This window comes from Cariama cristata, unplaced genomic scaffold (genome assembly GCF_000690535.1).
Source record: "Cariama cristata isolate BGI_N322 unplaced genomic scaffold, ASM69053v1 scaffold6083, whole genome shotgun sequence".
Lineage (NCBI taxonomy): Eukaryota > Metazoa > Chordata > Aves > Cariamiformes > Cariamidae > Cariama > Cariama cristata.
This window is the reverse complement of record NW_009610053.1, coordinates 67,632-93,043: the sequence shown is the minus strand read 5'-3', so window position 1 is coordinate 93,043 and position 25,412 is coordinate 67,632. Positions and strand designations below refer to the sequence as shown.

Sequence of the window (25,412 nt, the reverse complement as noted above, 5' to 3'; positions counted from 1 at the left end):
AACATGATTTGCATGGTCTTTATTGTGAACTGAAGTTTGCTCACCAATGGTGTCAGCAGAGGAGTTGTAAGAAGCGGCTCTGAAGGGAGAGGAAAGCCCATGGGGAAAGGTGGAGCTGACTGATCCTTGTGACTTAGCTTCCCTGTCCAGCATCCTTGTTTTCGCGTCACGTTTAGACTATCTAATCTTCAGCAGATATTTCTACAGCTTCCATTATCGTGGCGTCCAGCCGCAGTCTTTTAGAAGTGCCTTGGTGTGAAGAGAGAGGAGTGCCAGGAAGGAAGGATGAGAGGAAACAGCTGATGAAGTTGCCGAGGTTTGTGTCCCTATCGCCCAGCAAAGCAGGGCAGGAAAGCTGCCCGCCCTCGCCTGACCCTGGCCCCACCAGCTCCTCCTGGACACTGGGCTTTTCTAGAGAATTCTGCCACATGCTCTGAATACATGGATTATTCTTATAACTATAAACTAACGTGCAAATTAAAGAAATGCTAACACCTCTTTTTATAACCCCCTAATTCTGTATCCACAGGGCTTCAGACTCCCTCGGTTCAGCCCTGAGCATGTCTGCAGAGTAACCTTGGAGGGTAGACTTAGCTACCACCAACCGAGGGAGGGTTTTATAGATCCTAAAATAATTACAGCATCGCCCAGTCTAGTTGTATAATTTCTTGGCAATATACTAATTAAAACTAGATATTTACACACAACGCTTATTTAAACTTAAGACTTATTTAAAAGAACCTGCATACTTATAATAACTATATATCATGGCTTTATTGAGGACCGTGTTTTTCATGCAGATTGAATTCTCGAGCGCTGTTATTAACATAAATGAGCCCACAGCTTTATGTTCAGGACTGAATACTTCCAGGGCATCTGAATCATCCTGGTATTTCATTTCACCATCTAAAATTATTTTTAAAATACTACATTTTTTTTAACTTGCTGTATTATGGCAATTAGAAATCACTCTGTGTTTACTAGGAACAGAGAGTCCAGCAGAGCTGAGTGTTTAATGTGATGAATAGTGTTAGGAGCTCAAAGAAAAGTCAGATGCGTGTCGACACTTGTCAAAGCTGTTCTGCTGCTCAGAATGACTGTTCGTGATACTTGTTTCATGATAAACTTCCTCAGAACATGATGTTACTGGAAAAAAAATTATCCACTCTGAGAAATGCGCAGGTGACACAGTTGAGTCACAGCTTGCAACAGTGACACAGGCTTACGTTTATAAAAATCCCCACTGAACTTTTGTCTTCTGCCTCCGTATATCATAGCCTTAAAATCTGTCGCCACAAAAGCGTCCCGTTTCTTGTGTTCACTTGGTAGCTGTTTAAACTAACAAAAATCTTCCCACCGCCCTGATGAAGAGGTAGATTCCTGGGCTTAAAAGTCTTAATAGTCACAGAGCTTTCCTCTTTCATAAGTAATTCACTGCGTAAATGTTAGTGTCTCCAGTGACCACTGATACCTCTGGGGAAATGATAAACATGGAAAAATAACAGACCACTGTCGAAACCAGAAAATCCTACCTCCCGAACGAGAGGGTTTAATTACTGAAGTTGTAAGCATTTCCCCGTGCACAAGCATCTCGGCATTAATAGGTGGAAAGTACCTCATGCTGTGTTTGAAATATCAACTGGATTTAAAAGAAGGCTTTGTGCTTCACCATGGACCTTTCTTAGCCTCCTGCAGATGGTCCCTGTTGCTGAAAAGAGACATGACTTGTGAGACGGGGAGACCTCCGTGCCGTTTTTTCGTGCTGCTCTAATCCTACTTTACACCCATAAAGGACTTCAGTCCTTAAGCCCTTACCCTCTTTCTCCTAAATATTAAAATTATTTTCCTGAGTGTCATACCGTATTAAAGCAGAATGAAAATGGGTTTAACAATTGCTGGCATGGGGCTTCTGTACAGCATGTGTGTCACAAATCATGTCACTTTTCAGCAATAGGGCTGCTGCCAGCGGGAGGCTCAGAAATGCTCATGTTAATCAAAAATTTTAATTTCAAATCAAATTGACAGTTTACACATGGTGAGAAATGCTTCTCACCATGTGATATTTCAGTATGCTACACTGGGCAAAATGGGTGCACTTTCCTGTTAAGAATTTTGACTGCGGTATCTGCAAATTTATGGGTTTCAGTGTATTGGGTATGGTGAGTAGTTGATCTAAGGGAGCCCCTTGGAGAATAGGAGACAGAAGGGTTTTCATGCAGCCTGGCACTGGTGAGCCGCTGTTGGCACATGCTGCTGGAGAAATGACAGGTATTCAATAAACATCACTATGGTTAAGAGGAAGATTTAAAAGGAGGGAGGGGCCGCAGTGCTATAAACAGGATTTGAAACAAATGTGCTTATTTCAGTCCGTGATTAGTCTGAATACCTAAGTATTCCACACCAGTTTTTAAATACCCTTACATTTATTTTCACACTGATGTTCTTCACACGGCATCAACAATAATATTTATGGCATTAATACTGTAGCTAAATTCTAAAAGTAGTGTAAACCCAAGTAAACTCTGCATGTATCAAGGCACGCTCCGTTGGTGTGAAGACCGGAGCGTGGCTACATGTCGCGCTTACGGCATGCAGCCCCAGCATCGGCTCCTTCCAGCCCTTACTTCTGCCAGCGGCTTCCTAGAAGTCAGTGGACAAAATTCAGGAGGCAACATTTCAGTTGATACTTGAGGAGGATTAAGAGGAGCAAGGACAGTTGATGGAGTGTGTGCAATCGACCCCAGACAAACAAGTCATAGAAACCCATGTTTTCAGGATGTACCAGAAATACGATACTGACATCAAAAGATGACCAGCTGAAAAGAAATTATCCTTACATTATTCTCTTTAGGAGGTTTTTCAGCTCTCTGGGGGGTCCTCAGGTTAATGTGATGCCTAGCTCGTGACATTGAGGCTTTCATTTTACAAAGGCCTTGCAGGGGGTGAGGAACAGGGATGGCCGTACCCACCGTCTCCTGTCTCCCCCTCCAGTGCCCATATTTATCATTCACCCGCAAGGGTGAGAGGCTGGGTGGGTGCCCATTGCTGGCAGTTCGGGGAGCCCCCTGCACCAGCACACGCCATTGGCATCCCTGGGAAGCTCAGGGAAACCGGGTGGTTTCTCTGGGCTCATTTGGACACTGAGTCTTGCTTCAAACGGCGAAACCGAACTGGCAATATCACCGCAGACCTTGAAGATCGCAGCTGTCATTGCTCTTGTAACCAGGGTTGATATGAAAATATGAAGATAAATAACTCCTTCATATTATTATTTTCAGGGAGGCAGGCTTTCCTTTTTATTACTCTTTTTATTGTTGGATGCCATAAATATTCCAGAATGATTATCCCAGGGTAGATTTCATCTCATTTACTTCGAAAGGCTTTTGAGGAGGCACATTATTTTATAAGCTGCCAAATGAGTATGACCATTTATAATGATTTTTTCTTCTTTTCTTTAATATTTGCTTTTTGGATTCAGGACCTGAAACAGAAATACGCTAATTTAAGACATCTGTTGTTTTTCAAGCTATAGGCCTCTATCGGTATTAATGCAATTTATTTCTTGAATTGGGTCTATGGTAGAGAGGGAGATTCTAGATTTTTATCATTATATCAAAAAACTGTATTTAACTGATTTCTCACCCACACGAGTACCGAAAAGTACCCTACAACATTAGGAGTCATCAGAAATGAAAAACCACACCAGACATCTTAGATCTTGGAATGGTTTCCATTGCGCAAGGTACTTAACGTGAACTTGAAGGGCTTTCAAAGTTTCAAGAAGACCCTTGTCTTCAAGAGAAAGGAACCATCCGTGTGCCCTCCACTTGGACGAAACCTGACATGATTGATTCCAATCTATGATCGGTTCATTAATGGTAATAAGTTGCCATTAATTCCACTATCTCTGCACTTAAATACAAAATGAGCTGAATCTCCTAAGAGCTGAAGCTGCTGTGGATCCGTGCAGGATCAGGCTGTTGGTAACACAGCCAGCCTGATGCCACATTTGCTCTGGCCCACGATTGTCAATCTGCAACCCAGACTCTGGAGCTCAATATAACGCATATTGAAATAATAATTAGGCACTCTTGTTATTAGATATTCTAAAATGCCGTGAGCATGAAAGGCAACGTGCCGTGAGACGTTACATGTGTATTTCTGTTCTGATTCACCTCTGGAGAATGCCCATCGTGGCGGGTCAGGTGGATTCCCTAGTGAAGGCATGAGAGTCCGTTCTCTGAGCCACCTCCCAGCACCTTCAGATATTGATTCCTGATAGTCTCCAAGAGTATACAAACCCTATGGAAACAGAGCTGAACTTGAGCACTGGTATCAGAAGTGCACCCTCAAAAACTAGCAGCGCTTCATAGTTTTACTGTCTGCTAGATACAGACTTTTTAGCTAAAAACCAAAAAGGCAAATCATTTACCAATGGTTTTGTATATTGTGAAGGGTTAACAAAACTTTCATTATCACACTCTATTAAGCCAGGACCAGGAAACAATTTCTAATCAACACTCAGATCTGGGCAGGGATTGTGCAGTCTTTTGTAGGAGGCCTCAGATCTGTGTTCTCTATTCTCACATGCTCACTTCCAGCTGTTGTCATTGAAATCCCACATAATCTCCCCGGGTCAAAGGGCAGTCATCCATGACTGCCACTGTTAGGAGGTTATGCTGATTTCTGTTGTCAAATATTGGCCCTTTTCTCTTTCAATCACTCCCATTCTACTTTTTTTAACAAGAAAGATCCAGCCTAGAATTGTATTACATGACTTTAAAGTCTTAAAAGTGTTCCTCTATTGTACTAACACGACATGCCCTGGATGGTCTAATCCATCCTGCTATGGGCCACAAAGAAAGTTCTGGTGCCTCTTAAAACCTCAGCCAAAGGCAGGTAGTCGAGCCGGAGAGAATAACGGCGTATGTGACAAGTGGCCCAGCAGTTATTTCATAAGAAAATGTGTAATTTGTCCAAGGTGAGCTATTGCTGTGGCATTAAAATTAAATTGGAAATAACAAGCTGAAATAGAAGTGGGAGCATTTGTCAGGGAACAAGAGATCTCTGTATCACCTTTAATGTATACTATCTTGCTTAACTCTTCTATAAAAAGTCCATGAATTAAAAATGTGGTGTAATTTACCATTAAAGGTTTATCATTTATAAATTTGAGGAATGCATTTTGTACAAAGCAATTAAAATGAGGCCATTGCGCCAGCTCTGGAGGTCGATATCTGGGGTCTATCGGTAAATGCAGATTTCCTTACAGCTACGTGCAGTATTCAGGCCTGTGTACAGCTCCCTCCTGCTGTCTTCCCATCTGAACGAGAGAGACATTCACTTGGACAGAGTCCTCCAACTGGGATAGATGGTCTCTTCCATCTCCACGTTTTTTTTCGATACGAGGTTAGCGTATGCGGTTTGGCCCCATGGATCTAGCTTTCCATTTCCAGCGTGGGATAGTGACTGAGTATTTTTGGTGACAGAGAGATATATACTGCTGTTGTCCCAGGGAGGGTGAGCAGGTACCAGCGCTTGGGCAGTGGCTGCTCTCAGCCCGGGGTGCTCTCGGGAGGTGGGCGCTTCCCAGAAACAGGGTGCACCTTCCTCCCTGTGCGTGCACATCGCACACGACCGCTGTGCCCGCCTGCCTGCAGGACCCCGAGTCTGAGCAGAGGGATGTGTTTCTGGAAGGGAATGCAGTCGTGGGGTTGCCACGGCTGGGTCAGCCCAGGCTTAATAAACTCAGCGTCCAATTAAGCAGAGTGTAAATGTTACGAAGGTCTTGACTGAAGCACGCATATTCTGTCCTTTTCTTTTTTCTGGAGAACGCAGATTAGGACTAACCCTGTCACTCCCATCCTCCTCAGCCAGTGCAGCCGTGGAATAGCTAATCTTTTGGGAGTCCTCGGGGTGATCCAGGTTCCCTCTGATAACATCCCCTCTCTCAAGGCCTGCATGTGCTGTGTGATGCAGACATTCATTTTCTAATCAATATTATTGCTCCACATTGTTTGTGAAACACGGGATTATCTAGATAGAAGATAAAACCAAAAGGAATCAAGTTGCACTTTGCGCAGAGAGGGCTTTTCTTTTAATCAGGCATTTGGTTAAGATAATAGGCTTGAGACCCTAATTGATTATTACTATTTTAAGGTTTTAAGATGGCTATGTATAGTGAGATGCTGAACGTGAAAAACGCTTTACAAATGGCTTCAGTGCTAGTTTGGGGCACTTGTGTAATTTCAAAACACTGAAAAGGTATCAAAGTCTCCCAAAAAGCTGTTCTCCAAAGCCTAGTACATTGTAGTGGAAGAGAAATAACTGGATTTGGACTTTTTCATCTTCAAAGGAGTAACTTTTTCCCGATTTTCTTTAGGTGTGGATTTCAGCAAACCAGCTGTATCTCTGTTTAGAAAATACCTTGTATATTTATGGTGCAATCTAACTATTTTATAATAAAAATAATACTGTTGGATTACACAAGGAAGCCTGCTAATTAAATGACAATAATACCTTGAGTACCTTGAAAACATCTTCTGATATTCAATTAAGGAACAATAACCCCATGAACTTTAACCTATAGACCATATTCAGACTTTCTACATAAAAGTAATTGCATCAGTCATGATTTTCTCAAGCTACAACACAAGCTCTTGATTGGTAGCTCAACGTCTGAGACTCCTTTTTACAGCATTAATTGGGAAAGCAGACAATACTCTCCCTGTAAACTAGATTTTAGGACGAAGGTTAGTTCCCTTTGTACACGTTTACTCATTGAAATAGGAATGTTTGCTTAATAATTCAAAACAAATAGCATTAGACAACAAGTCCTAATCCTGATTTCTCCTCTGCCAGCGTAAATTAGGAGAAAATTAGGTGAAACTCTATTTGATCAGTGTAGAAAGACTTGTTTAAAACTTCTTTGAGATTAGAATTAGGCTCCAGCAATTCAAGCCTTTTCTTCTGCCTTCTTTACTGGGATCTAAAAAAAAGAATATGTAAATCGCATTATGAATTTTCTCCCCAATTCAAGCAGTCATCAAGTTATGGAAAGATGTTTTTCATGTGGTACTCGTTTCGATAGCATTGCATGGCATTTGTACGCCATACCAAACATGTGATTGGGTAATGGCATATTATTTATTACTTAGTATCCTGATCTGCTTTACTCAATTTGGTCTTATTAGCCTGGGGTTTTTTCCCCCTTCAGGGAAAAACGATCATCCTCGTGAGTCGAAGTGAGGTCTTGTGTAGTGAGCTAACTCCTAGCTGCACCTAGACTTGGGGTTGAAGGAGTGATTCAGCAATATATTTAAATGCCTGCTTAACTTTGTCAGCTCATCTTTATTTGGCAGGGCAAATAAGCATGTGCTTTAGTCAAGTGTGTGATTAAAATTAAGCACGTGCTCTAACTGCTTTGCTGAGTCAGGGCTTGCCTTGGCTAGCCAGGTGTCTTAATTTACATCCAGAATTTCAGTGAATGAGCTGTGTTAGTTTTTTATAAAGGGAGTAAAAATTCTCTCATGCTCATTTTGAACACCTGCTTTACTACCAAAATATAACCATCGCACAAAGCTGGGGAGATAACCCGATCATATACAGCAATTTCAATGTCCTATCTTTGGGATATTTAGCAAAAGTATCACAGTGCACGTATTTCAGTAAAGTGCCGTATGAAAAGTAAATCTTGCAAGCTTTCAGGATGTTTAATCATCTTTTCAGTAAAGGAGCTCGTTAATGCTAACATCTGCATATGTAATTACTTGACTTTACCTATTTTTTTTCTATTCAGAATTAACTGGAACAGCCAAATTGATATATTTTTGCTTTTTGACCCCTGTTAATAGGCGCAGAATGTTTAGTTCACGAGTTTTGTCAATCCTGCTATTTCCCAGTCATTCTTCTTTTACACGTCTAGCTTCTTTGTCCGGTTTCTCCCATTCTCTTGTTGCGCTGCTATCACAGCTCAGCAAAAGTTCCAGTCTTAGGCCTGGATTTTGCAATCTGAACCACCCAGGAAAACCTTTAAACTTTCATGGAGTTCTACTGAACTGTGAATTCACAGACCAACCGTGCATCGAAATGAGTTCAAGATACAACTCTAAGCCAAGGGCATTGCTTTTATGGGTATCAAGATATTATTAATGATTGGCGAGACGAGCCCCTGATTTCCTAATGTTTATAAACAAATAACAAATTGGAGAATTGTGAAATTCACCTTTCATTTGTGAAATGTTTATTTTCAGTATTGAAGGATGAAAATCCAATCACTCTCGTTGTGTGCTGTTGTTTAATGATTACTATTACATGTACAGGCATAAGAAATGTTCCTACAGAAGTAAGTGGACATTTCAAGTATACCCAGCAAAATAAGAATAAAGAAGTTAACAGGCCCAAGCTAACTTACTCAACTTTTCTCATGGCTTGCGGGACCCTGAGAGCTAGAACGTATTTAAAACCATTCTACGGCCTTTTCATTTCTGGTTTTACCTGCGTTTGCTAGGTTAAGGTAACGTGGTTAGCTGTGTGACAATCTTGTTTTTACTGGATGATTACGAAGGGCTCTAGACTTCCCTTTAAAAAATCAGCCAAACGTGCTACGGTAGCTGTGATTTGTTTTTTACTTCCATATTTAAATTTCACCTTCACTCTTAGCGCAATAGGAACCTGCCTGAGAACTGCAGGTGGAGGGGGACACCAGAGCGGAGCCGGTATGGTGCGCTGTGAAAAAACAACACGTGACAGATGTTGGTAGCATTGCTGAATGCGCTTCTGGAAGTTGCTCAGATACTGCCATGATGAGCACAGTATGAGAAGTTATACAGCATAGACTGGCTTCCCTACGAAGGGCTCTGCGGAGTAGTAAGCGTCCTGGCCCCGATCCAGCAAGGCACTTAAGCATATGCTTAATTTTAGGCACATGAGTGGTTTCAGTGAAGACCTAAGAGAATTATTTTTAATTCACAGATCATTTAATTCAATAGGCAGGTCTGCTGCAGCATATGAAAAGTAGATCTTCATATTAAAAGTACTTGGGAAATTGTCAATGAACAAACGTTGTGTACGGCCAGCAACCATTTCTAAAAAGCAGAATGATGTAGTCATTGCCTTGATTATGGTAAAATACAAAGCAGATCAGGCAAAAGCATTTACAGTTATCTGAGAGTGATTTCCAAGTTGAAAATAAGGAAAAATAAAAGCTTGTAAGAACATTTTTTCATTTGAAGTAGAGAAAAATTTATTCTCTTGATGTAAATAAAAACCTTGTTTGCAGATTGAGGAATTTGTTTGTGTTGAATTTCAGCATCAATTTCAATATTTTATAGTACATTTATCTACAGCTGGAGCATGACAGATTTGTGTATATTTATATGTTTGTGTACATAATACATATGTATACACACATACACAAGGATGCCCAAAGATATACATATACACAGTTTGAAAACTCATCATTATTGCTGAAGTATAAAAACATGCCTGATGTAGAAACTTGTCTCAAGTCTGTTAGCTTAGCGACTGCGTTCATCTGGCACCGTGGGATCCTCACAGAAACCGGGAAGTTCTTCTGTGCAGGAGCGGAATTTGCTGAGATCTTGGCTGGAGACGAACGGCTGACCTCCCTCCAGATCTCTCCCAAACCTTTCCCTGACACGTTCCCTGACATGGCACCTTCTGTGGTCCTGCACACAAGATGTATTTCTTTTACTTCCCATTCTGCAGGTAGAAACGGCAGTGTGGTAGGTTGTTTTTTTTAAACAACCCTAAAAGAAAGCCAGGAGAACAAACATGCAGCTTGCAGTAGTCCTATTGCTTTGGTCATTCAAGGAAGGTGCGCAGGTATTGCGGGGGTGAGCGGGGGGTACAGCAGAATATACCGAACGTAGGGAAATCGTACTGAATCTGACAAACAATTAACAACGGAGCAGATGGTGCCCCTGCAAAACATTCAATAATATATGTGTGCGTGCCCTGGAAATCAGTGACTCTAAGTAGGACAACCTAAAAAGGTATGCCACTTATCCTGTGGACAAGTAGGACTTTACAGTTCTTTTAATAATCTCTTTATCCTGAGATTTCTCCTTTGACCCTGATTTCAAAAGCAGGAGGTCAGTCTGGCCGACTAACTGCAAACCTCTAATTGAAGTCCAGCTATGTCCCGCGTGAACTGCTGTATCCCACTCCACACACTTACACTGGGTTGCAGCCCGAAAGCTGCTCCTTTTGTAATTGATCATACCCGTGAAAATTAAATGAACATTTGGTGGTAGGCATGTTTTCAGAGAAGAAGTAAAATACTGTTATGTAAAGTGTAATAACATTTTGATACCAAGTGTAGCAGCATTCCTTACACAAGGGAGGTGAGCGTGCAAGCGTACGCCCTGGTTCCTAAAGACGGTCCAAAGCTCAAAGTTAATACTTTTCTTATGCAGATTTATTTTTCTTTTTAAAAGCTAGTTTTAAATGTTTTTTGGGGGGGAGGAAGCATTCATTTAATTTTTTTTTAGCCAGCTGCTATTTTAAGATTTCCCTAGTGTAACCTTAGAAAAATGAAGAGTACATCTTTAAATCTTGTTCTGTTTGAATGAATGGGTAGATAATCCTGATCAGATGTTTCTTTAGAGAATAATGTTTAAAACGATTATGGAACTTAGCTGTCCTGTCTGTTTCCTAGGTACAGTATTTTCATTTTAATTGTGAAGTCATTAGGGGTCATCCAAGGTAACCGTTTATTAAAATAGTCCTCTTTTGTTTCAGATTTCCTGTTGAGATGCTTTAACATGTAAAAATCTCCCTGCTGATGTGTCATGTTAGCTTTCCTAACCTCTAGATAGAAACCACAAAGCAGCCTACATAGCTGTATGACTAGTTACCCACCTACATAAACAATAATTACTGCTAAGTGGGAAATTAGATGTCACATTTTAAGTCTAAATGAAAGTAAAGTATTTGAGAATACTGTCATTAAATGCTTAAAGCTAATCGCAGTCTCTCACTCTGTTTGTTTTGTAGGACATTTGGGCTTCCAGGACAGTTTTGTCACATCAGGTGTTTTCAGTGTGACTGAGCTAGTAAGAGTCTCACAAAGTAAGTATCATTTTGTGGCTGGTTTATGTGGTTTCTGCAATCCCAGTTTTTTTCTTTGATTCTTATCATGCCCCTTCCCCAATTCAGAAACAGCGTCTTGAAAACTGAGAGTCTCTTCGCCCCGATTCTCGCCAGTGGACAGTGTTTATGTGCCAGATCTTTTAATGTGGGAAAATAAAATAGTGTAATTTTTAAAAGTAAACAAAAAAAAATTTAATTCTGCAAGCATGCACATGCAAGTTGATAAGCTTGTCTGGTGCCCAGCTGAAAATGGGCAGACTCTGTACCAGAGTGCAGATAAATGCCTACAAATGTCAGCTTACCCGGTGGATCCCTTGCAGGATCCAAGGACTGTATTTTAACCAGACCTCTAGAAACGACATGATCTGTGCACATAGGCCTGGAAATTTTCTTGTGCCACTTTTGCATGTTGTGTTCATCCATGCCATGCGTACAAGTGTTTGTACACCTGCAAACTGATGAACTCTTTAATAATGCCAACGACTATACCAACTTCTGCTCTGATAATCTCAGTTGTGCAGAGGCATACATCTTGACTTCGCAAGGCCTGCGTTTTCCATTAACTGTATGGAATTCTGTCTTTTAGAAGGATTTGTTTTTTGACCTTTAAAGAATGCTAATGCCCCCAGCATGAATGACACACTGCAGCATGATCATTACAGGCTTGTCAATACTCAGTAACAACAGTGAATTAAGAGTACCTGTCACCACCCTATTCGGTTGATCAAAGGTGCATTGATTGTATTTTGCTATGACACAATCCAGATGGTCCAAGGAGAGAGTACGGACAGTCTCTTGCAGAGAGAGTACTGGTAAGCCAGGTCCACAGGTACTAGTCCTTAGTTGATCCTTCCTGCAGCTAGTGTTGAGCTGTGCAGTACCATCACATTCTCACTAATTACTGCTGCACCAGGTGAACCACTCAACTACATGCCCCTTTAAAGCCTTAGAACTTGTAACCAATCTCTTTAGCACAAACAGTGATAAAAATGGTTCTCCTCCTAGATAGCAGGAATATTTGTTTGTGTACTGGCTCTGAGCATGTAGTTTAAATCCTTTTGGGGCTGGAATCTAACTTGCACAAACCTAGCAGAGAATCTGTGGTCTTGAGTCAGAACACAGAGTTTCTGTAAGGATTTTCCTGTTTTATTTCCTCTGTTGGAAAGACTTGCACTAGCTAGTAAATTGGCTTTATGTTAAAAAATAGGGTGCTACAAGGAAAGCATGGCAAGTGGGAGATGGATGAACGTCAGTTACGTGCGCTGAGGAGAGAGAGACAGAGAGAGAAGAAGTTTAAGGCAGACATTTCTCCTGAGTTTTCTTCCCTGACAACTGGTGGGAATTTTGTGGGAAGGACAAAGTTAAGAGGACTTAGAAGTCAAGAGGAGCTGCTGAGTGCTCAGTACATTTGCAAATCAGTTCACTTACTGAAGTGCTTAAATAGGGACTTTGACATCTAACTCACTGTACTGCGTACACTGACTTGCTGGTACCTGCAGCCATGGTGGACAAAGCAAAGTTATCGCCAGTCTTTGAACATCTCCGTGTTATGTCACTTTATTTCAGTGTGACAGCATAAGGCTTTTGAAGCCCAAAGGATTCATCCTCCCCCTCTGCAAGGCATCCCACTTCACCACAATCTTATCTTCACTGTCGGAGCCCTACACAGCAGAACTGCCTCTGGACTCTGTCAGCCGTACTTCATGTGTGCTCAGGACAGGGCTGCTAGAAAAGTCCCCCCGTTCAGGACTTGAGCCTTCACAGCCAGCCCCAGTCCCAGCCTCTCTGAGAGTTTGGCATTGACCTCATGAGCGTCATGTTTCATGCTTATTAACTTTCCATGACATTTTATTGTAACTAGGCTAAAACATTGCGCATCAGAAATCCTAGCGTTCAGCATGCTTTGCAAACTATGAACCGTGTCTGAGATACTCCCTCTGCTTGCTGTTGAAGTGCACCACGTTCAAGGATGGGGCACCTGCATGCAAGAAGAGCAGGACAGGCATGAACTTTATCGGAAATAAGAAAGAAGGTGTTGGTGGGCAAAATAAAAAGATTCCGCTTTTATCTGTTCCAGACACAGGGGTTTGCACTCTCTTTCATGGGCTCTTTAATAATCCTGGGAGGTCAAGACCTCAGTTTTATATCCTGTCTACAAGCCAGCACCTCTACCAAAAATAGTGTCCCCAAAGCATATCGGGATATCACTTCAGAACTGACTCAGAGGGAAGAGTGCCAGCAACTGATTTAGCTACACTGCTTTTGAGAGCACCCTGGATTTTCCTTGGAGATGCCCCAGACATGTACTGACCAGCCGTAACCTTGTTTACTTTATGAGGGCTGAGAAGCCCACAGCCTGACGTATCGTGGCTACCCAGTAGGATATGTTTAGTGTAGAGTCTAGCAAAAATTCCCAGCAAAGTCAGTATTAATTCGCATGCTCATACTCAAGGAATTATTTAACGTAACAGAGCAACAAAGTAATTGCTGCATATTTGCCTAAATTGGCAGGCAAGGTCTTTTAAAGAGTGTGCTTTCCAATATGACCCTTGCTGGGTTGCGTACCTGTTCCCGTGTCTTGATTTGAGACCAGTCCGTGGGTTACTTTCATGCTGGGGAGCTCAGCTTATGAACAGCCGTCATCCAGACTCACCGGGAGCTATTAACAGTCTATAGCTTGAGTAATCAAAATGTCCTCAGTCCATTCTCTTGTTTTCACTTTCTAAAAAGTCATTGCTCCTTCAGAAGCCACGATGGCTAGGGAAGGAACAAGCCTGCCTATCCATGGTGGGCCCTCACGTTTGGTCTTTGCTCTCTTCCTGCGCGTGCTCTGTGTTTGCTTTACAAAGAGGTTCATCTTTGTGTGCGCCTATTGTCATTTTTCTTTCCATGCTTGCTTTTGATAATATGATGATAGAAATAAGTGATTTCCCACCGTTTTAACTGGCCTGTGGCTGCTGTTAATCTAAAATTAATCTTATGAAATATTGTTGGTAGCAATTATGTGCCAGGTTTATTTAGTAAAGTTCCCAGAGGTCCACATGACAAGGAGTCTCAAGTAATAGGCAGTTGTCTCCGTCATGCAAATTTGGGGAACGAATTAATCAAGCGAAAGGTCAGCTGTTACCATTATCTATCTTGCCTATCAGTGCTGATCATCACAGTTTCTGTGAGCTATTGAACAAGTCTAGACTGTTTTTGGTAACAGAAACTTGCTTTCTTCAGTCCTATTTCTTTCAGAATGCTACCCAGCTACTGAATCTTGCAGAGCCTAGTAAAATAGAGAAAGTAGATGATAAATGTTCATCTGAAAACCAGATAGACTCCTCTCCACCCCATCTGATATGGATGCTGCAGACCAGGCTGTCAGTTCTCCTACATTACTAGCAGCCAAAGGGTGCGAGCTCCTTTCTAAGTGTTGTCTGTCACCCCAGATACTGGGGAGACCCCTTCAGAAAACAGAAATTTCATTCTTCCATCTTAGAGAGGTTTGGGCTGACAACAAAAGGCTCAGAAGCAGAAGCATTGGAGATGTATGAGTTTTGTGAACTGACAGCCAGCTGTCGGCCAAGCAAAACCTTCTCCCTCTCCACCCTTGTTAGGAAAATATTATACTCGTCGTGTGCAGCTATCTGCAGGGCATTGGAGAATACCCTCTGCAAAAGGTGCCAGCAGAGGGGTGGCTGTGGTGCCAAACCACTGCCGAGGGTACAGTCCCGTTGGCTTGGCCGAGGCTGGGAGGCCGTGGCAGGCTGGAGCAGGGAGAGAGGCACGGGGAAGGCTCTTCCCCTCTTGGCTTTGCGTCTGCTCTTGTGCGGAGAGCTGCTGGGAAGATCTCCTCCCTTGGAGGTCCTTCAAGCAGCCAGATAAACTGCACTGCCCAGGATGTGAGGAAAGATTTAGGATTTATGAACATTCGCTAGAGCCAAATCAAACATATTTGTTTTGTGCTGTGTTATTTGTCAAAATGACATCATTCTTCATGCTGATAAACAAGGGAATTCTGACTGCGCCCTGGACTGAAAATGCCACCCTTTGAGTTTTAAGATGTTAGCTGTGTGCAGTAAGGAGTTGTACGGAGCAAGTGGGGTGACTTTTAATCCTTCTAATGAGTCAGTGAAACCACAAGCACACGAGTGTACATGCAGTTGCTTACTGCTCCTGTATAAACACAGAAGCGGTCCAGCTAATTATCCTTGAAACAGTTACACTAATTCCACAGGTAAGAGGTGCTTTTGTGGCCAAGGCATTTTGGAAAGCTCGGGATCGTGCAACACCAATGCTGGTGGATGCGGCAGGTGCCAGACTTGGTTAGCGGCAGCTTTAGGCAGGGGCTGAAGCTATCCTTGCCATGAGGCAGGCGGACAAGTGCTAGAAGTGAAAGTAATTGCCGCCGCGCCAGGCACGGAGCGTGGATACGACAGAGGAAACACAGCTTCCTCGTGCCTTTCATCCAGTGGCTAGGTACAGCCGAAACAAAATGCAGGGAAAATCCTGCGAACCCCAGCACGTACTGGATGCCTATGGCAAGGTGTGGGGTGCCCCAGCTCCTGTCGTGGGTCTGGGCCAGGCAGGCGGCTGCAAGGGGCAGGGAGGACGCTGCTGTCTTCTCGTAGCCCAGGAGAGGAGAAGAGGCTCTCCTCCACGCAGAGCATGTGTGCGAAAGCCGGGCTGTAATAAAACAGCGCTCTCTAAACAGCAGCCTGTATGTTTTCTGCTATACTAAGCATTACAGGAGTGAAAGTAGTTAAAGTCAGCAGCATGAAAATTAACATTTAAAAAGATACTCTATATTCCTTAGCAAAGCACTGCTATCCAAAACACACTGTGTGGGTTTGGGTATGCGAGGAAGAAAAAAAGATTATAATAAAAAATAGACTGCAGGCATAGAGTGAACAGTTGCCGTGACCTTGCCTTTTGTATGCCATTACACAATTCAATGGCAGTCCACTCAAACCTTGCTCTCGATCAATATCCTATTAAAGCAGCACAAAAAGTCTCTATAAACTTAGTGGTTAGCTATGTTTATAAATGGAACTCAGCATAATTAGATGGTCAATAGCAGGCTGTACTTGTAATTTTAAAATGAACATCACACATTTCATATCTGTTGTATTCGGCAAAACCTCTTTGAATCTAACGATACAGTGTGTATGAAACAAAGGCCTTGCAAAAAAAAAAACCACCCAGCTCCCCTTTCCTCTCGGCAGCAGCGGCGCAGTGTGTTTCCCTTTGTTTATGGAGTCACAACACAGGAAAAAGTTTATTAGTCAAATGTCATGTTTCTCCCATTTAACCTTAAACACATTATCACTTTGCTGCAGCGTTACACATGTAATGATCTTAGTCACATCCCAACCCCTTTGTGAAAATAAATACATAAAAATGGGGTAAAGAGAAACTAAATATTAACATGACTAAAAGAGAGTGCCGTATTCCAGGGAAGACAAATGCCAGCCTGGCTGGTTTTATTTAGTGGGTTTCCTGTTCTGTAATTTAATAAATTTTTCAAAATAAATATTCCAATTGGGTTAAGTCAGAGGGCTTTTTGTTAATTTCTCTGTTATTTTTCTTGACGTTTCGGGAGAAGATCTGAGCTAACAAGCTGGCAGCGGAGGGAGCAGGCTGGCAGCAGGGGCAGTGCTGCCCCACGGCCCCGGGAGTAGCACAGTGCTGGTGCTCAGGCAGAGGCACCCACCTTCCTCCTCCTCCTGCTTTGGGACAAAATAGCTTCTCCTGCCTCTCGGAGCCAGCGAAAGGTGCCCCATCTGCACAGGGATTTTTTTTTGTGATGCCAGCAGCTGAAATGGGAACTGAGGCCAGCAGCAGTTTGTTTGCTTAGAAAGCTTGCGCACATCAGCCAGCTTGGTGTCAGGGGAAGAGGGGTCCTTCCTCCTCACCCCCCGCCAGGTCGGAGCCCTGGGTTAGATCACATCTTGATGCCAGCACGTAGGTGGAGACTACTGTTTTGAGTCGCAACTGCAGTTTCTGACATCCTTTCCTGTTTGGGAGATGTTCCTGAGTTATCAGAAGGTCACTTTACTGCAGAGGACTTCTTGGGGGTTGGGGAATGATGTGTTTTTAGTGTCGTTGCCCGGAGTTTCTGCGGGCTGCAGCATGTAACAGCTGGCTGTGCTGGAGCGGAGCTTCCCAACCACGCTGCTGCTGCGTGTGGGGCCAGAGTGTATTCCCGGGGCATAGGAACAGGGGTGTAGGGAGGTTGCATGGTGGATTGTCAGATGCTACAATGCAGAGGCTTAATTTAGACAGAGTTTTGCCGCAGTTTGCACCACTTTGTTCCCTTTGCTTACTCTCCAGAACTGCAACATTTGCAGGGAATCCTGCAAATAAATGCAAGTGTTCCCTTCCCATCAGCTTTCTGGGCCTGCGCGAGGTGGGCAATCCACAAAGGCAGTGTGAAAAGCCATTTGGAGCAGGCTCGGATGTCTCCTGGCTGGGCAACCTGCACCATGCCCACTCTCGTGGCACGTTGCACCGCAAAACACACGGGTGACTTAGGGGAGGCCAATGCCAGGCAGCGAGCTCCCCGCAGCTGCAGCCCGGCGCAGGAGGTACAAGGTGTGGCTCAGCCCCGCCGCGGCTGAAGCAGAGACAGAAAGCACACACGGCTTCAACCAAATTCCAGCCGGGAAGAGGAAGCGACCTTCCGCCATGCGGATGAAAAACATTAACCTTTTCCTGACGGTCTCAGGGTGGGCTCTACACATCGGCACGTTGCTGTGTTTTATGCTAGTAAATGGGGTAACTGCGAGCAAAGGTACAAATACTCTTTGCTGAAAGAGAGACACCGAATATGTGCCTGTCAGGCAGGCAGGAGAAAGGATTTCAGAACAGCTTAGCCCTGTGCAACGTTTGCCACAGCACTTTTAGGGCCGGAGACCTCGAGCTGGTTGTGGCAGGACCGCGGCTCCTGTGTAAGGACTGCCAAGGGGTTTTAGGTACTCGCTGCCGTAGGCCAGCCAGGCACTTCAACCTCTGCTGCTGAGATCTGTTGGTGTATGTTAGAGGTTGGGTTTGTTCTTTAACCCTCGGATTGCAAACAGGCTCTTGAATGTGGCAAGGTGGTTTGGCCTGTGACAAAGCAAGCATCCTTCATGTTTGCTACCCAGGCGGAAATTACTGTGTGATTAGCCCTTTCTACTTTGTGCTGAGTTTACACAGCGTTAGCAATACGTTGTTCCTACCCCACCCCTGCTCTGCACCCCTGCTCTGGAGGTACATTTCATTTTCCTATAGGGCCAATTCAAGGGTTGGAACAGAAATGTCCAGGATCTGGGGAAAGAGCAATAAAGAGAGGGAGGTGAGAGGAAGAAGTGAAGCTTTATCCACGTGCCAGTTTTTCTTCTATATCTGTTTGGAATAAAACTGTTTCATAAATCTTGCGATGCCTAGGAAATTCATCGTGCCTCAGAAAGAAACAGTCCTTTAATTTAGTGCTTGCCTTTTTATGTTCCTGTTTGGAAAATAGCATGCTTAACCTGTAAGTTAGGCGTTGGTAGGTGTAGGGTGCAGAGGAATTGATCAGCAAAGGGTTTACAGAGCACAAATGTGTTTGGCAAGGAAGTTGCTGAAAACTGTGGAGTAGATGCTGCAGAGAGTACCTTTATGATTGATTTCCATTCAAGTCAGACTGACTGCAGTGTGGTCATTTTTCTAACCCATAACTGCTCACACTGCAGCAGTCTGCTATCTGCAGGGTATCTGAATTATAGCAGTCCATGTCCGTGTTACCTTTTACACAAATTACTTACACCGGTTTCTTTTTCCATGCAAATTCATCAGTTTTACAGCCTCTTGTAGCTGCTGTCAGGAAACTGTTGCAGAAAGCACAAAATGATAAAACGAGTTAATTTTACTATGCTTAATTTTTCTTTCTTTCTGTTAACACACCCTCTCGCATACCCAGTGTGCAGGAAGCGTATGATAGTTAAGAGAAGATAACAAAGGATTTGAGTGTTCTTGTCATAAATTACTTCCCAACTTCATTCCTTTTAATGATCATTCCAGATTTTCTCAAGTTTTAATGGCATTGTCTATTTTCCGACCCATGCTTTTTTAAAAGTCCATGGCTATCCAGGCTGTTCCCTTTCTGTCTCAATGACGTTCTTAAAAGATACTTGCCAAACAACAACTTAATTGTCTTGTGGGGATGATGAGGCAGCTGCAAAGCTACATTATTGCTCTGTCAAATCTGACGTCGTGAGCTCCTTAAGTCTTGGGGTGAAATACTGGCCCCATTACAGTCAATGGCAGCACTCCCAGAAGCCTGCGTTTCAGCCCAGACATGTTAGCTGGGTGATAGGAGCTATCCTGCCTTCATTTCCTCACTCCTGCCCCGTCGGACTGAAAGATTTTTTCATGTTTGAAAATGGGCCAGATTCTCAGACCAAAGATAAAACTTGGCTCAGCATCCTTGTGTGGCATTGAGACTGCTTCGCGTTTGTTGCTATGAATCGGGGCTCTCGGACAATACGTTCCAGGCCAAGCTTGTGCATGTTATTGTGCAGTACATCCTTTTTCAGATGTCTCGGAAGTGTGAGAGAAAATCATGATCTGTAATTGTCATCCCTCAAAGTTGTATTGTCCTGTAAATAGCACTGGAACAGCGACAGTGGATATGGTACCGTTTGCTGTACAGTGGCATTTCTTCGTGAAATGCATTAGCTGTTGACTTTAACATTAAACCGCTCTGTTCCTTTTCTGTTCCCAGAAAAATACGGTACGTGGAGTTCATAGGCTTGCCGACTTCAGGGTGTGTAGGAATTCATTATGTTTTAATGTAAAACCAAGGCTCTAGGACATGGAAATTAAAGGTATTCATCTCCCTTACAGTAAAACTTAGGTTCTGGATAAGGTAATGGGAGGTGAACAGTGGGAGCTAACTGCTGGATAAAAGTTTTTGAGAGTCATATGTCTCTAGCTCTGATTTAGCTGGAGGAGAGGCCGGAGGAAAACTCAGATGTTCGCAGGCAGAAAAGAACTCAGGTTTCTCATCTGCTTTTCTGCTTTCTCCAAGGAGCATTTGTAACCTCTGTGCTTGTGTATGTACATCACGTATATACGAAAGGTCCTGAGGTGTGTATTTCCCTGCCTATAATGCTTATAGATTATGCCAAGCACACTACAGGGATGATGCAGCCTATTTGTAACTATGCCAATAGATGCAATGTTGTCCTAAAAGGAAAAGCAACACATTTCATTAAATGTTAGAATGATATTAATAGAAAAGCAGTGCTTAAAGAAAGTCTTGCCGTAATTGTTTCATTTTTAAAAAAAAAAGAATACCTTTGGAGGAATGTAAGAAAGAGTCTGTGTCATGGAACATTGTATTCTTGATAAAATTTATATCTTCTTGATTGCAATGCCAGTTACCATTAACATTTCCTAATTTCCACGTCCCACCTGTTCTCATCGTGAAACTGAAGACACTCATGAGGAAGAAGAAAGTGATTTTGAAGTGCAATTTGTGCCTTATTCACATGACTTACTGACTGCAATCTCTTTTGTTTCCCCAGCACCAATAGCTGCAGGAACAGGCCCTAATTTCTCCCTCTCAGATTTGGAAAGTTCTTCATACTACAGCATGAGCCCAGGAGCAATGAGGAGGTCTTTACCTAGCACATCCTCTACCAGGTAATTTAATCTCTGCCTACTACCAGGTTACTTGGAAACCCAAGCCAGCATCATTACTCATCTGGGAAAGTAACCATTAAATTCTTTGACAAGCTGTTTGGGGGCCTCAAGATGTGGAGCTGTTTCAGATTCACGGAGCTGAATGTTCAACTAGATTGCTGTTAAAGTTCTTTTTATATGTACAAGCTTTGAAGAAAAACTGCTGCATTGACTTGTATAGCTTCTGGCTTGTATCTCGGCGTATCAGGAGTTGTTCCACTGGCATTGTTGGAGTTTGACTTGTGGCAGAAGAGAATTTGGAGCATATTGAAATGTGCCACTTTGTCCTAGCAGGAAAGTCTTAAGATACTTACATGCATTCGTTATTGTAAAAAGTGTTATCTGTGAGGCCAACATTGTTTTAGGACCTTGGCCTATAATGCACTCTAGTTTTCATACAGCATTTAGAAATTTGTGACTCAGCCTTTGGAAAACGGAATTGTTAATGCAGCTGACTAGCCAGGCTGATTTTGATTTTGGCTTAGATGCCAACTACCAAAAGAGGATATTTTTTATTTTTTACCTTTCACTTTAACCATCCATGAGATTAGATTTATAAACAAGCCCAGTCACTCTAGTAGTCTTGAACACTGTTAGGGAACCAGATCAATTTTTTTTCCCTCCACAGCCAAAATAGATCACTTATTTCAAAGACATGACAGGAAAGTCTAACTTCAGCCCAGGGTTCTTTTACTTTCTATCTGAGTCTGCAGTGCCACTAGCTTTGCAGTAGGCAAGTACACATGGAAAAAGTCTCTATAGTTTGAATATAGCTTCTGGTTTTATTTAAAAAAAAATCTTTAAAGAGAGGCTCTTAGCAATAACTTCTTACAGTTTGCAGTGATTGGAAGAACATTTTACATCTTGCACTTAGTGTGCACATTATGAAGTTCGGTGACTACAATTCCCATTACACATCAATTAAAAACCTTGCACTCTTTCTTTTTTGCGTGTTAGCTGCGTACCCTACAGTGCTCATCATTAGCACCATGCTCAGGTAGAATTTACTTGTGACTCCAGAAGCAAGAAAGTGAGGTTATTAATGTTACTTAAGAGCTCAGTTGTTGCTCTTCTATTCTTCTGCAAATAGCTACCACTGATAAAGAGCTAATTATAAACAGCATGGGTAGTTAATAACTTGGTAATATGTTTGTTTTCCTCTCATTAGGCTGTTCCCAGTCAGAAAAAAAAAATATTCCTTAAATACACAGACTCAGCAGAATTATCAGGTGGTAATTATATTGTATGCACACAATTTCCCCTATTGACACATAACAATTCTCTAAATTAAGGAATGGCCAAACCTGCATTCCATGCATACCGCAAGACTTATTCTTCCTGTTTCTCACAACGGATTTTGCATACCCGCCAGCTCCTACCTGTGCAGAGCTTCGGGTGGGGAGCTGCAGAGAGGCTGCAAGTTTTAAACCAACAGAAATTGCAGTGGAATATTTTATGTCTGTTAAATATGTTCCCCCTACACAGAGGAGCCTGTTCTTGAACGCCTTAAGTCTTAATAGAATACAGATTTGATGAAAAAAGCGAGCTGACCCAGCCTTGGAAAAGTACTTAGAAGATAAATTCTCGGTAACGTCCCCACGCAGTCTGTACAACTCATTATAGAAAACAGAGCCAAGCTGAGTGTCTTTGGCTTTGGGATCCTCTCCCTGCAGAACTATCGGAGTCTGAGTCACTGGCCACCAGAGACGGCTGAAAGGGCTCTTCTGTCTCCTGAGCCTTTGGTGAGGGAGGTGTGCTGTATCACAAGGGAATCCTGTAGTACTGACACTGGCCAGAGATTCCCGTTGGGGGCTTTTTATGCTTGGTGGCATACAGTTGCAGAGTGAAATGCTTATACTTGTAGGATAACGTGAACATTTGAACCAAGAATGGATTCTTCCATCGATCACTTGTCTATGCTTCTTCGTATAGGACTGAAGTCTGGGTTAATGTAATGGCTGTGGTTAAGAGATTGAGAATATAAGTTTGGACTGATAAAGAATTTGTCTTTCAGAATAAGCTGTGGAAAAATCTGACAGTTTGTGTGTCATTACCACATTCATTCAAATTGCAAAAATCACACAATACAAATTCAATTCTTGCCTTTTTATTGATCTCTGTGTGCTTTGAAAAATGTCCTACTTTTTGATCTGTAAAAGCCTAAACATTAAACCATCTTCTAGTTAAACTAAAGCATGTTTAGGGTTTCAGTCTGGACTCTGTGAGAGGTCGTTTTGTATCTCACTGAACCTTAGTCATTGGCAATGAAGCAAATCAGAAACAAAAAGTGGATGCTGAGAGGCTGGGCAGGCAGGATGGCTGTGCAGGACTTGTACCTTCCCCTTCTCATGGCCCTAAATCTGTTATAGTTTCCATAACCAAGTTAGTCCCAAGCAGGGCTAGCAAGATACGTCCCAACAGAAGTGCCTGTGTTCCTTTCCATGCATATAGTATTTATTATGTGTTTTTACTTTCTCAGCTCTACAAAACGTCTCAAGTCTGTGGAGGATGAGATGGACAGTCCTGGTGAGGAGCCGTTTTATACAAGCCAAGGGCGCTCTCCAGGAAGTGGCAGCCAGTCAAGTGGATGGCATGAAGTGGAGCCAGGTAAGCCATGGCTTTCAGGAGCCCGAGAACATGATCTCCACTTGCTCTGTGTTGTTATCAGGATACACTGAATGCTGTATAGAAAGGTGATCCATGCTAAACATCTTGTAACTTCTTCTGAGAGAAGGTCAGTCTAATGAAAATATCGTAGTGGTTTTATTGCTCCTGCAGCTGTGAATGTTTCTGTAGTGTGTCACTTCTGTATTTTGGCCAAATATCTGAAGTATTTAAATAATGCGGCAAAAGATAGGCACTCTTTTTTGATCAAAATGTCCAGATTCAATTCTGGAATAGCAGCAACAATTGCGTAGCAAAAAGCAGTACCTGTCTGGGCTGTGCCCTACAGTTACACTGTTTAAATAAATATCCCTAAACATATATAAGGTAGAAGGACTTTTCAAGCATTATACAACACTTAAGCTCACTTAGTAATCACTTTTAAGAGACTTACAGAAGGAGTTGTTTTATTAATCTGTAATACTATGAAGTGTGATTGGAGGCTTCCTATCAAAATAGACACCACTGGGCGTTACCCCTCATAAGGTTTAGGAAGCAGCTTTTCTGCCTTTTCTCAGTCAATTTTTGTGTGTGATCTTTCTTGTTGATCATCTTTTGGGTTATGTTATGTTACATACTTAACTGTCCATTGATCACTTATCCTGAGATCATCTGGGTGCTTAATACTATTGGAAATATTTTTCTGTGTCAGTGCTACGTGCATAGGTGAAGTTAATGCCTCAATTTTGCTTACAGCTAAGTAATCAAGTGTTTACTGCTAATAAAAATAAGAGAAGTCTGATTTGTTAGAGGAAGGCAAGCAGTGCTTTCATCTTCAGCCTCCCAATGTTTGAGAAGGCCCTCTAAACAGCCCAAAGGATCTTTTGCAATATGTATTTTTTTTTTTATTTCTCATTTGTTTGGATTTAAAATAGTATGGTTTTGGTTTGTTTTGAAACAAGATATGCTTGTCCAGGGCACTGTGTATAATGAACTATACAGCACAGAAAAGTAAATTCAACCTGAACAGCATTAAAATCAGTTCTGTGGGCACTTGGCCAGCCACCTATATCCTTCATCATGTAGGAAACATACCCACAGCTTTCTCTGGAGACCCTGTCAAACAGCTGTCCTTTACAGCATGCCCAGAAAGTCACCAAATTTGGGCTATTCCAGACTGGGAGGGGACTGATTCCCGTGCCTGGGAGCCCTTGGAGGATCCCCTGCCAGCTGCCCTCTCTCCTCTAATGAGGAGGAGCCAGCTTGTGGGCCCTTATTGACTGCAGATGTGGCACTTTGGCAGGAGGAGAGGGTGGACCTGCCGACAGACAAGTGCCAGGCTCCCCGTGACTGCCTTGCCGCCGCTGTCCCCAGGGCTCTGGTGTTTTCAGTGAGGTGTCCTGCTCAGTAGACACTAGGGACTGTTTCCTCCATCAGCTCCAGATGATGTAAGGCAGAGCTTCACCTTGTACTAAACTAGTCTGCTCATGGAGTGGCAAAAACACGAACAAAAGCTCAGCGCCCATTGAAAGGGAGAGAACACAACCTCCTCTGCAGACACAGATGGCTAAAAGCTGACTGGGTCACTGCTTCTACATCATTGTCAGACTGGGGGCTAACTCCCCCCAAAGTTTGGGGTACTCTTTGTTAATGACAAATGTTCTCCATTTGTGCAACAGCCAGAGGTTGGCTATTAATTTTGCTGTCATTTCTGGTGGTTTTCCCCACATGTGATCATTACCTCTGTCTCATCCAAGTCCTGACTAGATGGTGGCACTGAGCTGCTGAGCTGGACAAGAGAAGCACCTAAAGACTTACGCCTCCAAAGCACCTCTGCCTCTCTTGGCACCACCGAGTGCCCATCATGAAGAAGCACAACTGCCCATGTCAAACTTCCTGAGGTGCTCAGAAAGGCCAGAACAAGTCAGAGAAAAGAAGGTTCTTCCTTCCTCATGACCTTCCTCGCTTAGTACAGAAAAATCCCAGATTCTGCTTAGTCT

General features: G+C 42.8%; 1 protein-coding gene across 1 annotated transcript in view; it reads left to right on the top strand.

Moving 5' to 3' along the window:
- Positions 1-25,412, top strand: part of NFIA (nuclear factor I/A) — a gene marked incomplete at both ends in the record, with an annotated part of 125,853 nt that overhangs the window by 53,389 nt on the left and 47,052 nt on the right. Inside the window, 3 exons of the mRNA XM_009697747.1 lie at positions 11,020-11,094; positions 20,652-20,769; positions 23,288-23,415. Coding sequence (XP_009696049.1) covers positions 11,020-11,094; positions 20,652-20,769; positions 23,288-23,415 — 321 coding nt within the window. The remainder of the gene's footprint in view (positions 1-11,019; positions 11,095-20,651; positions 20,770-23,287; positions 23,416-25,412) is intronic.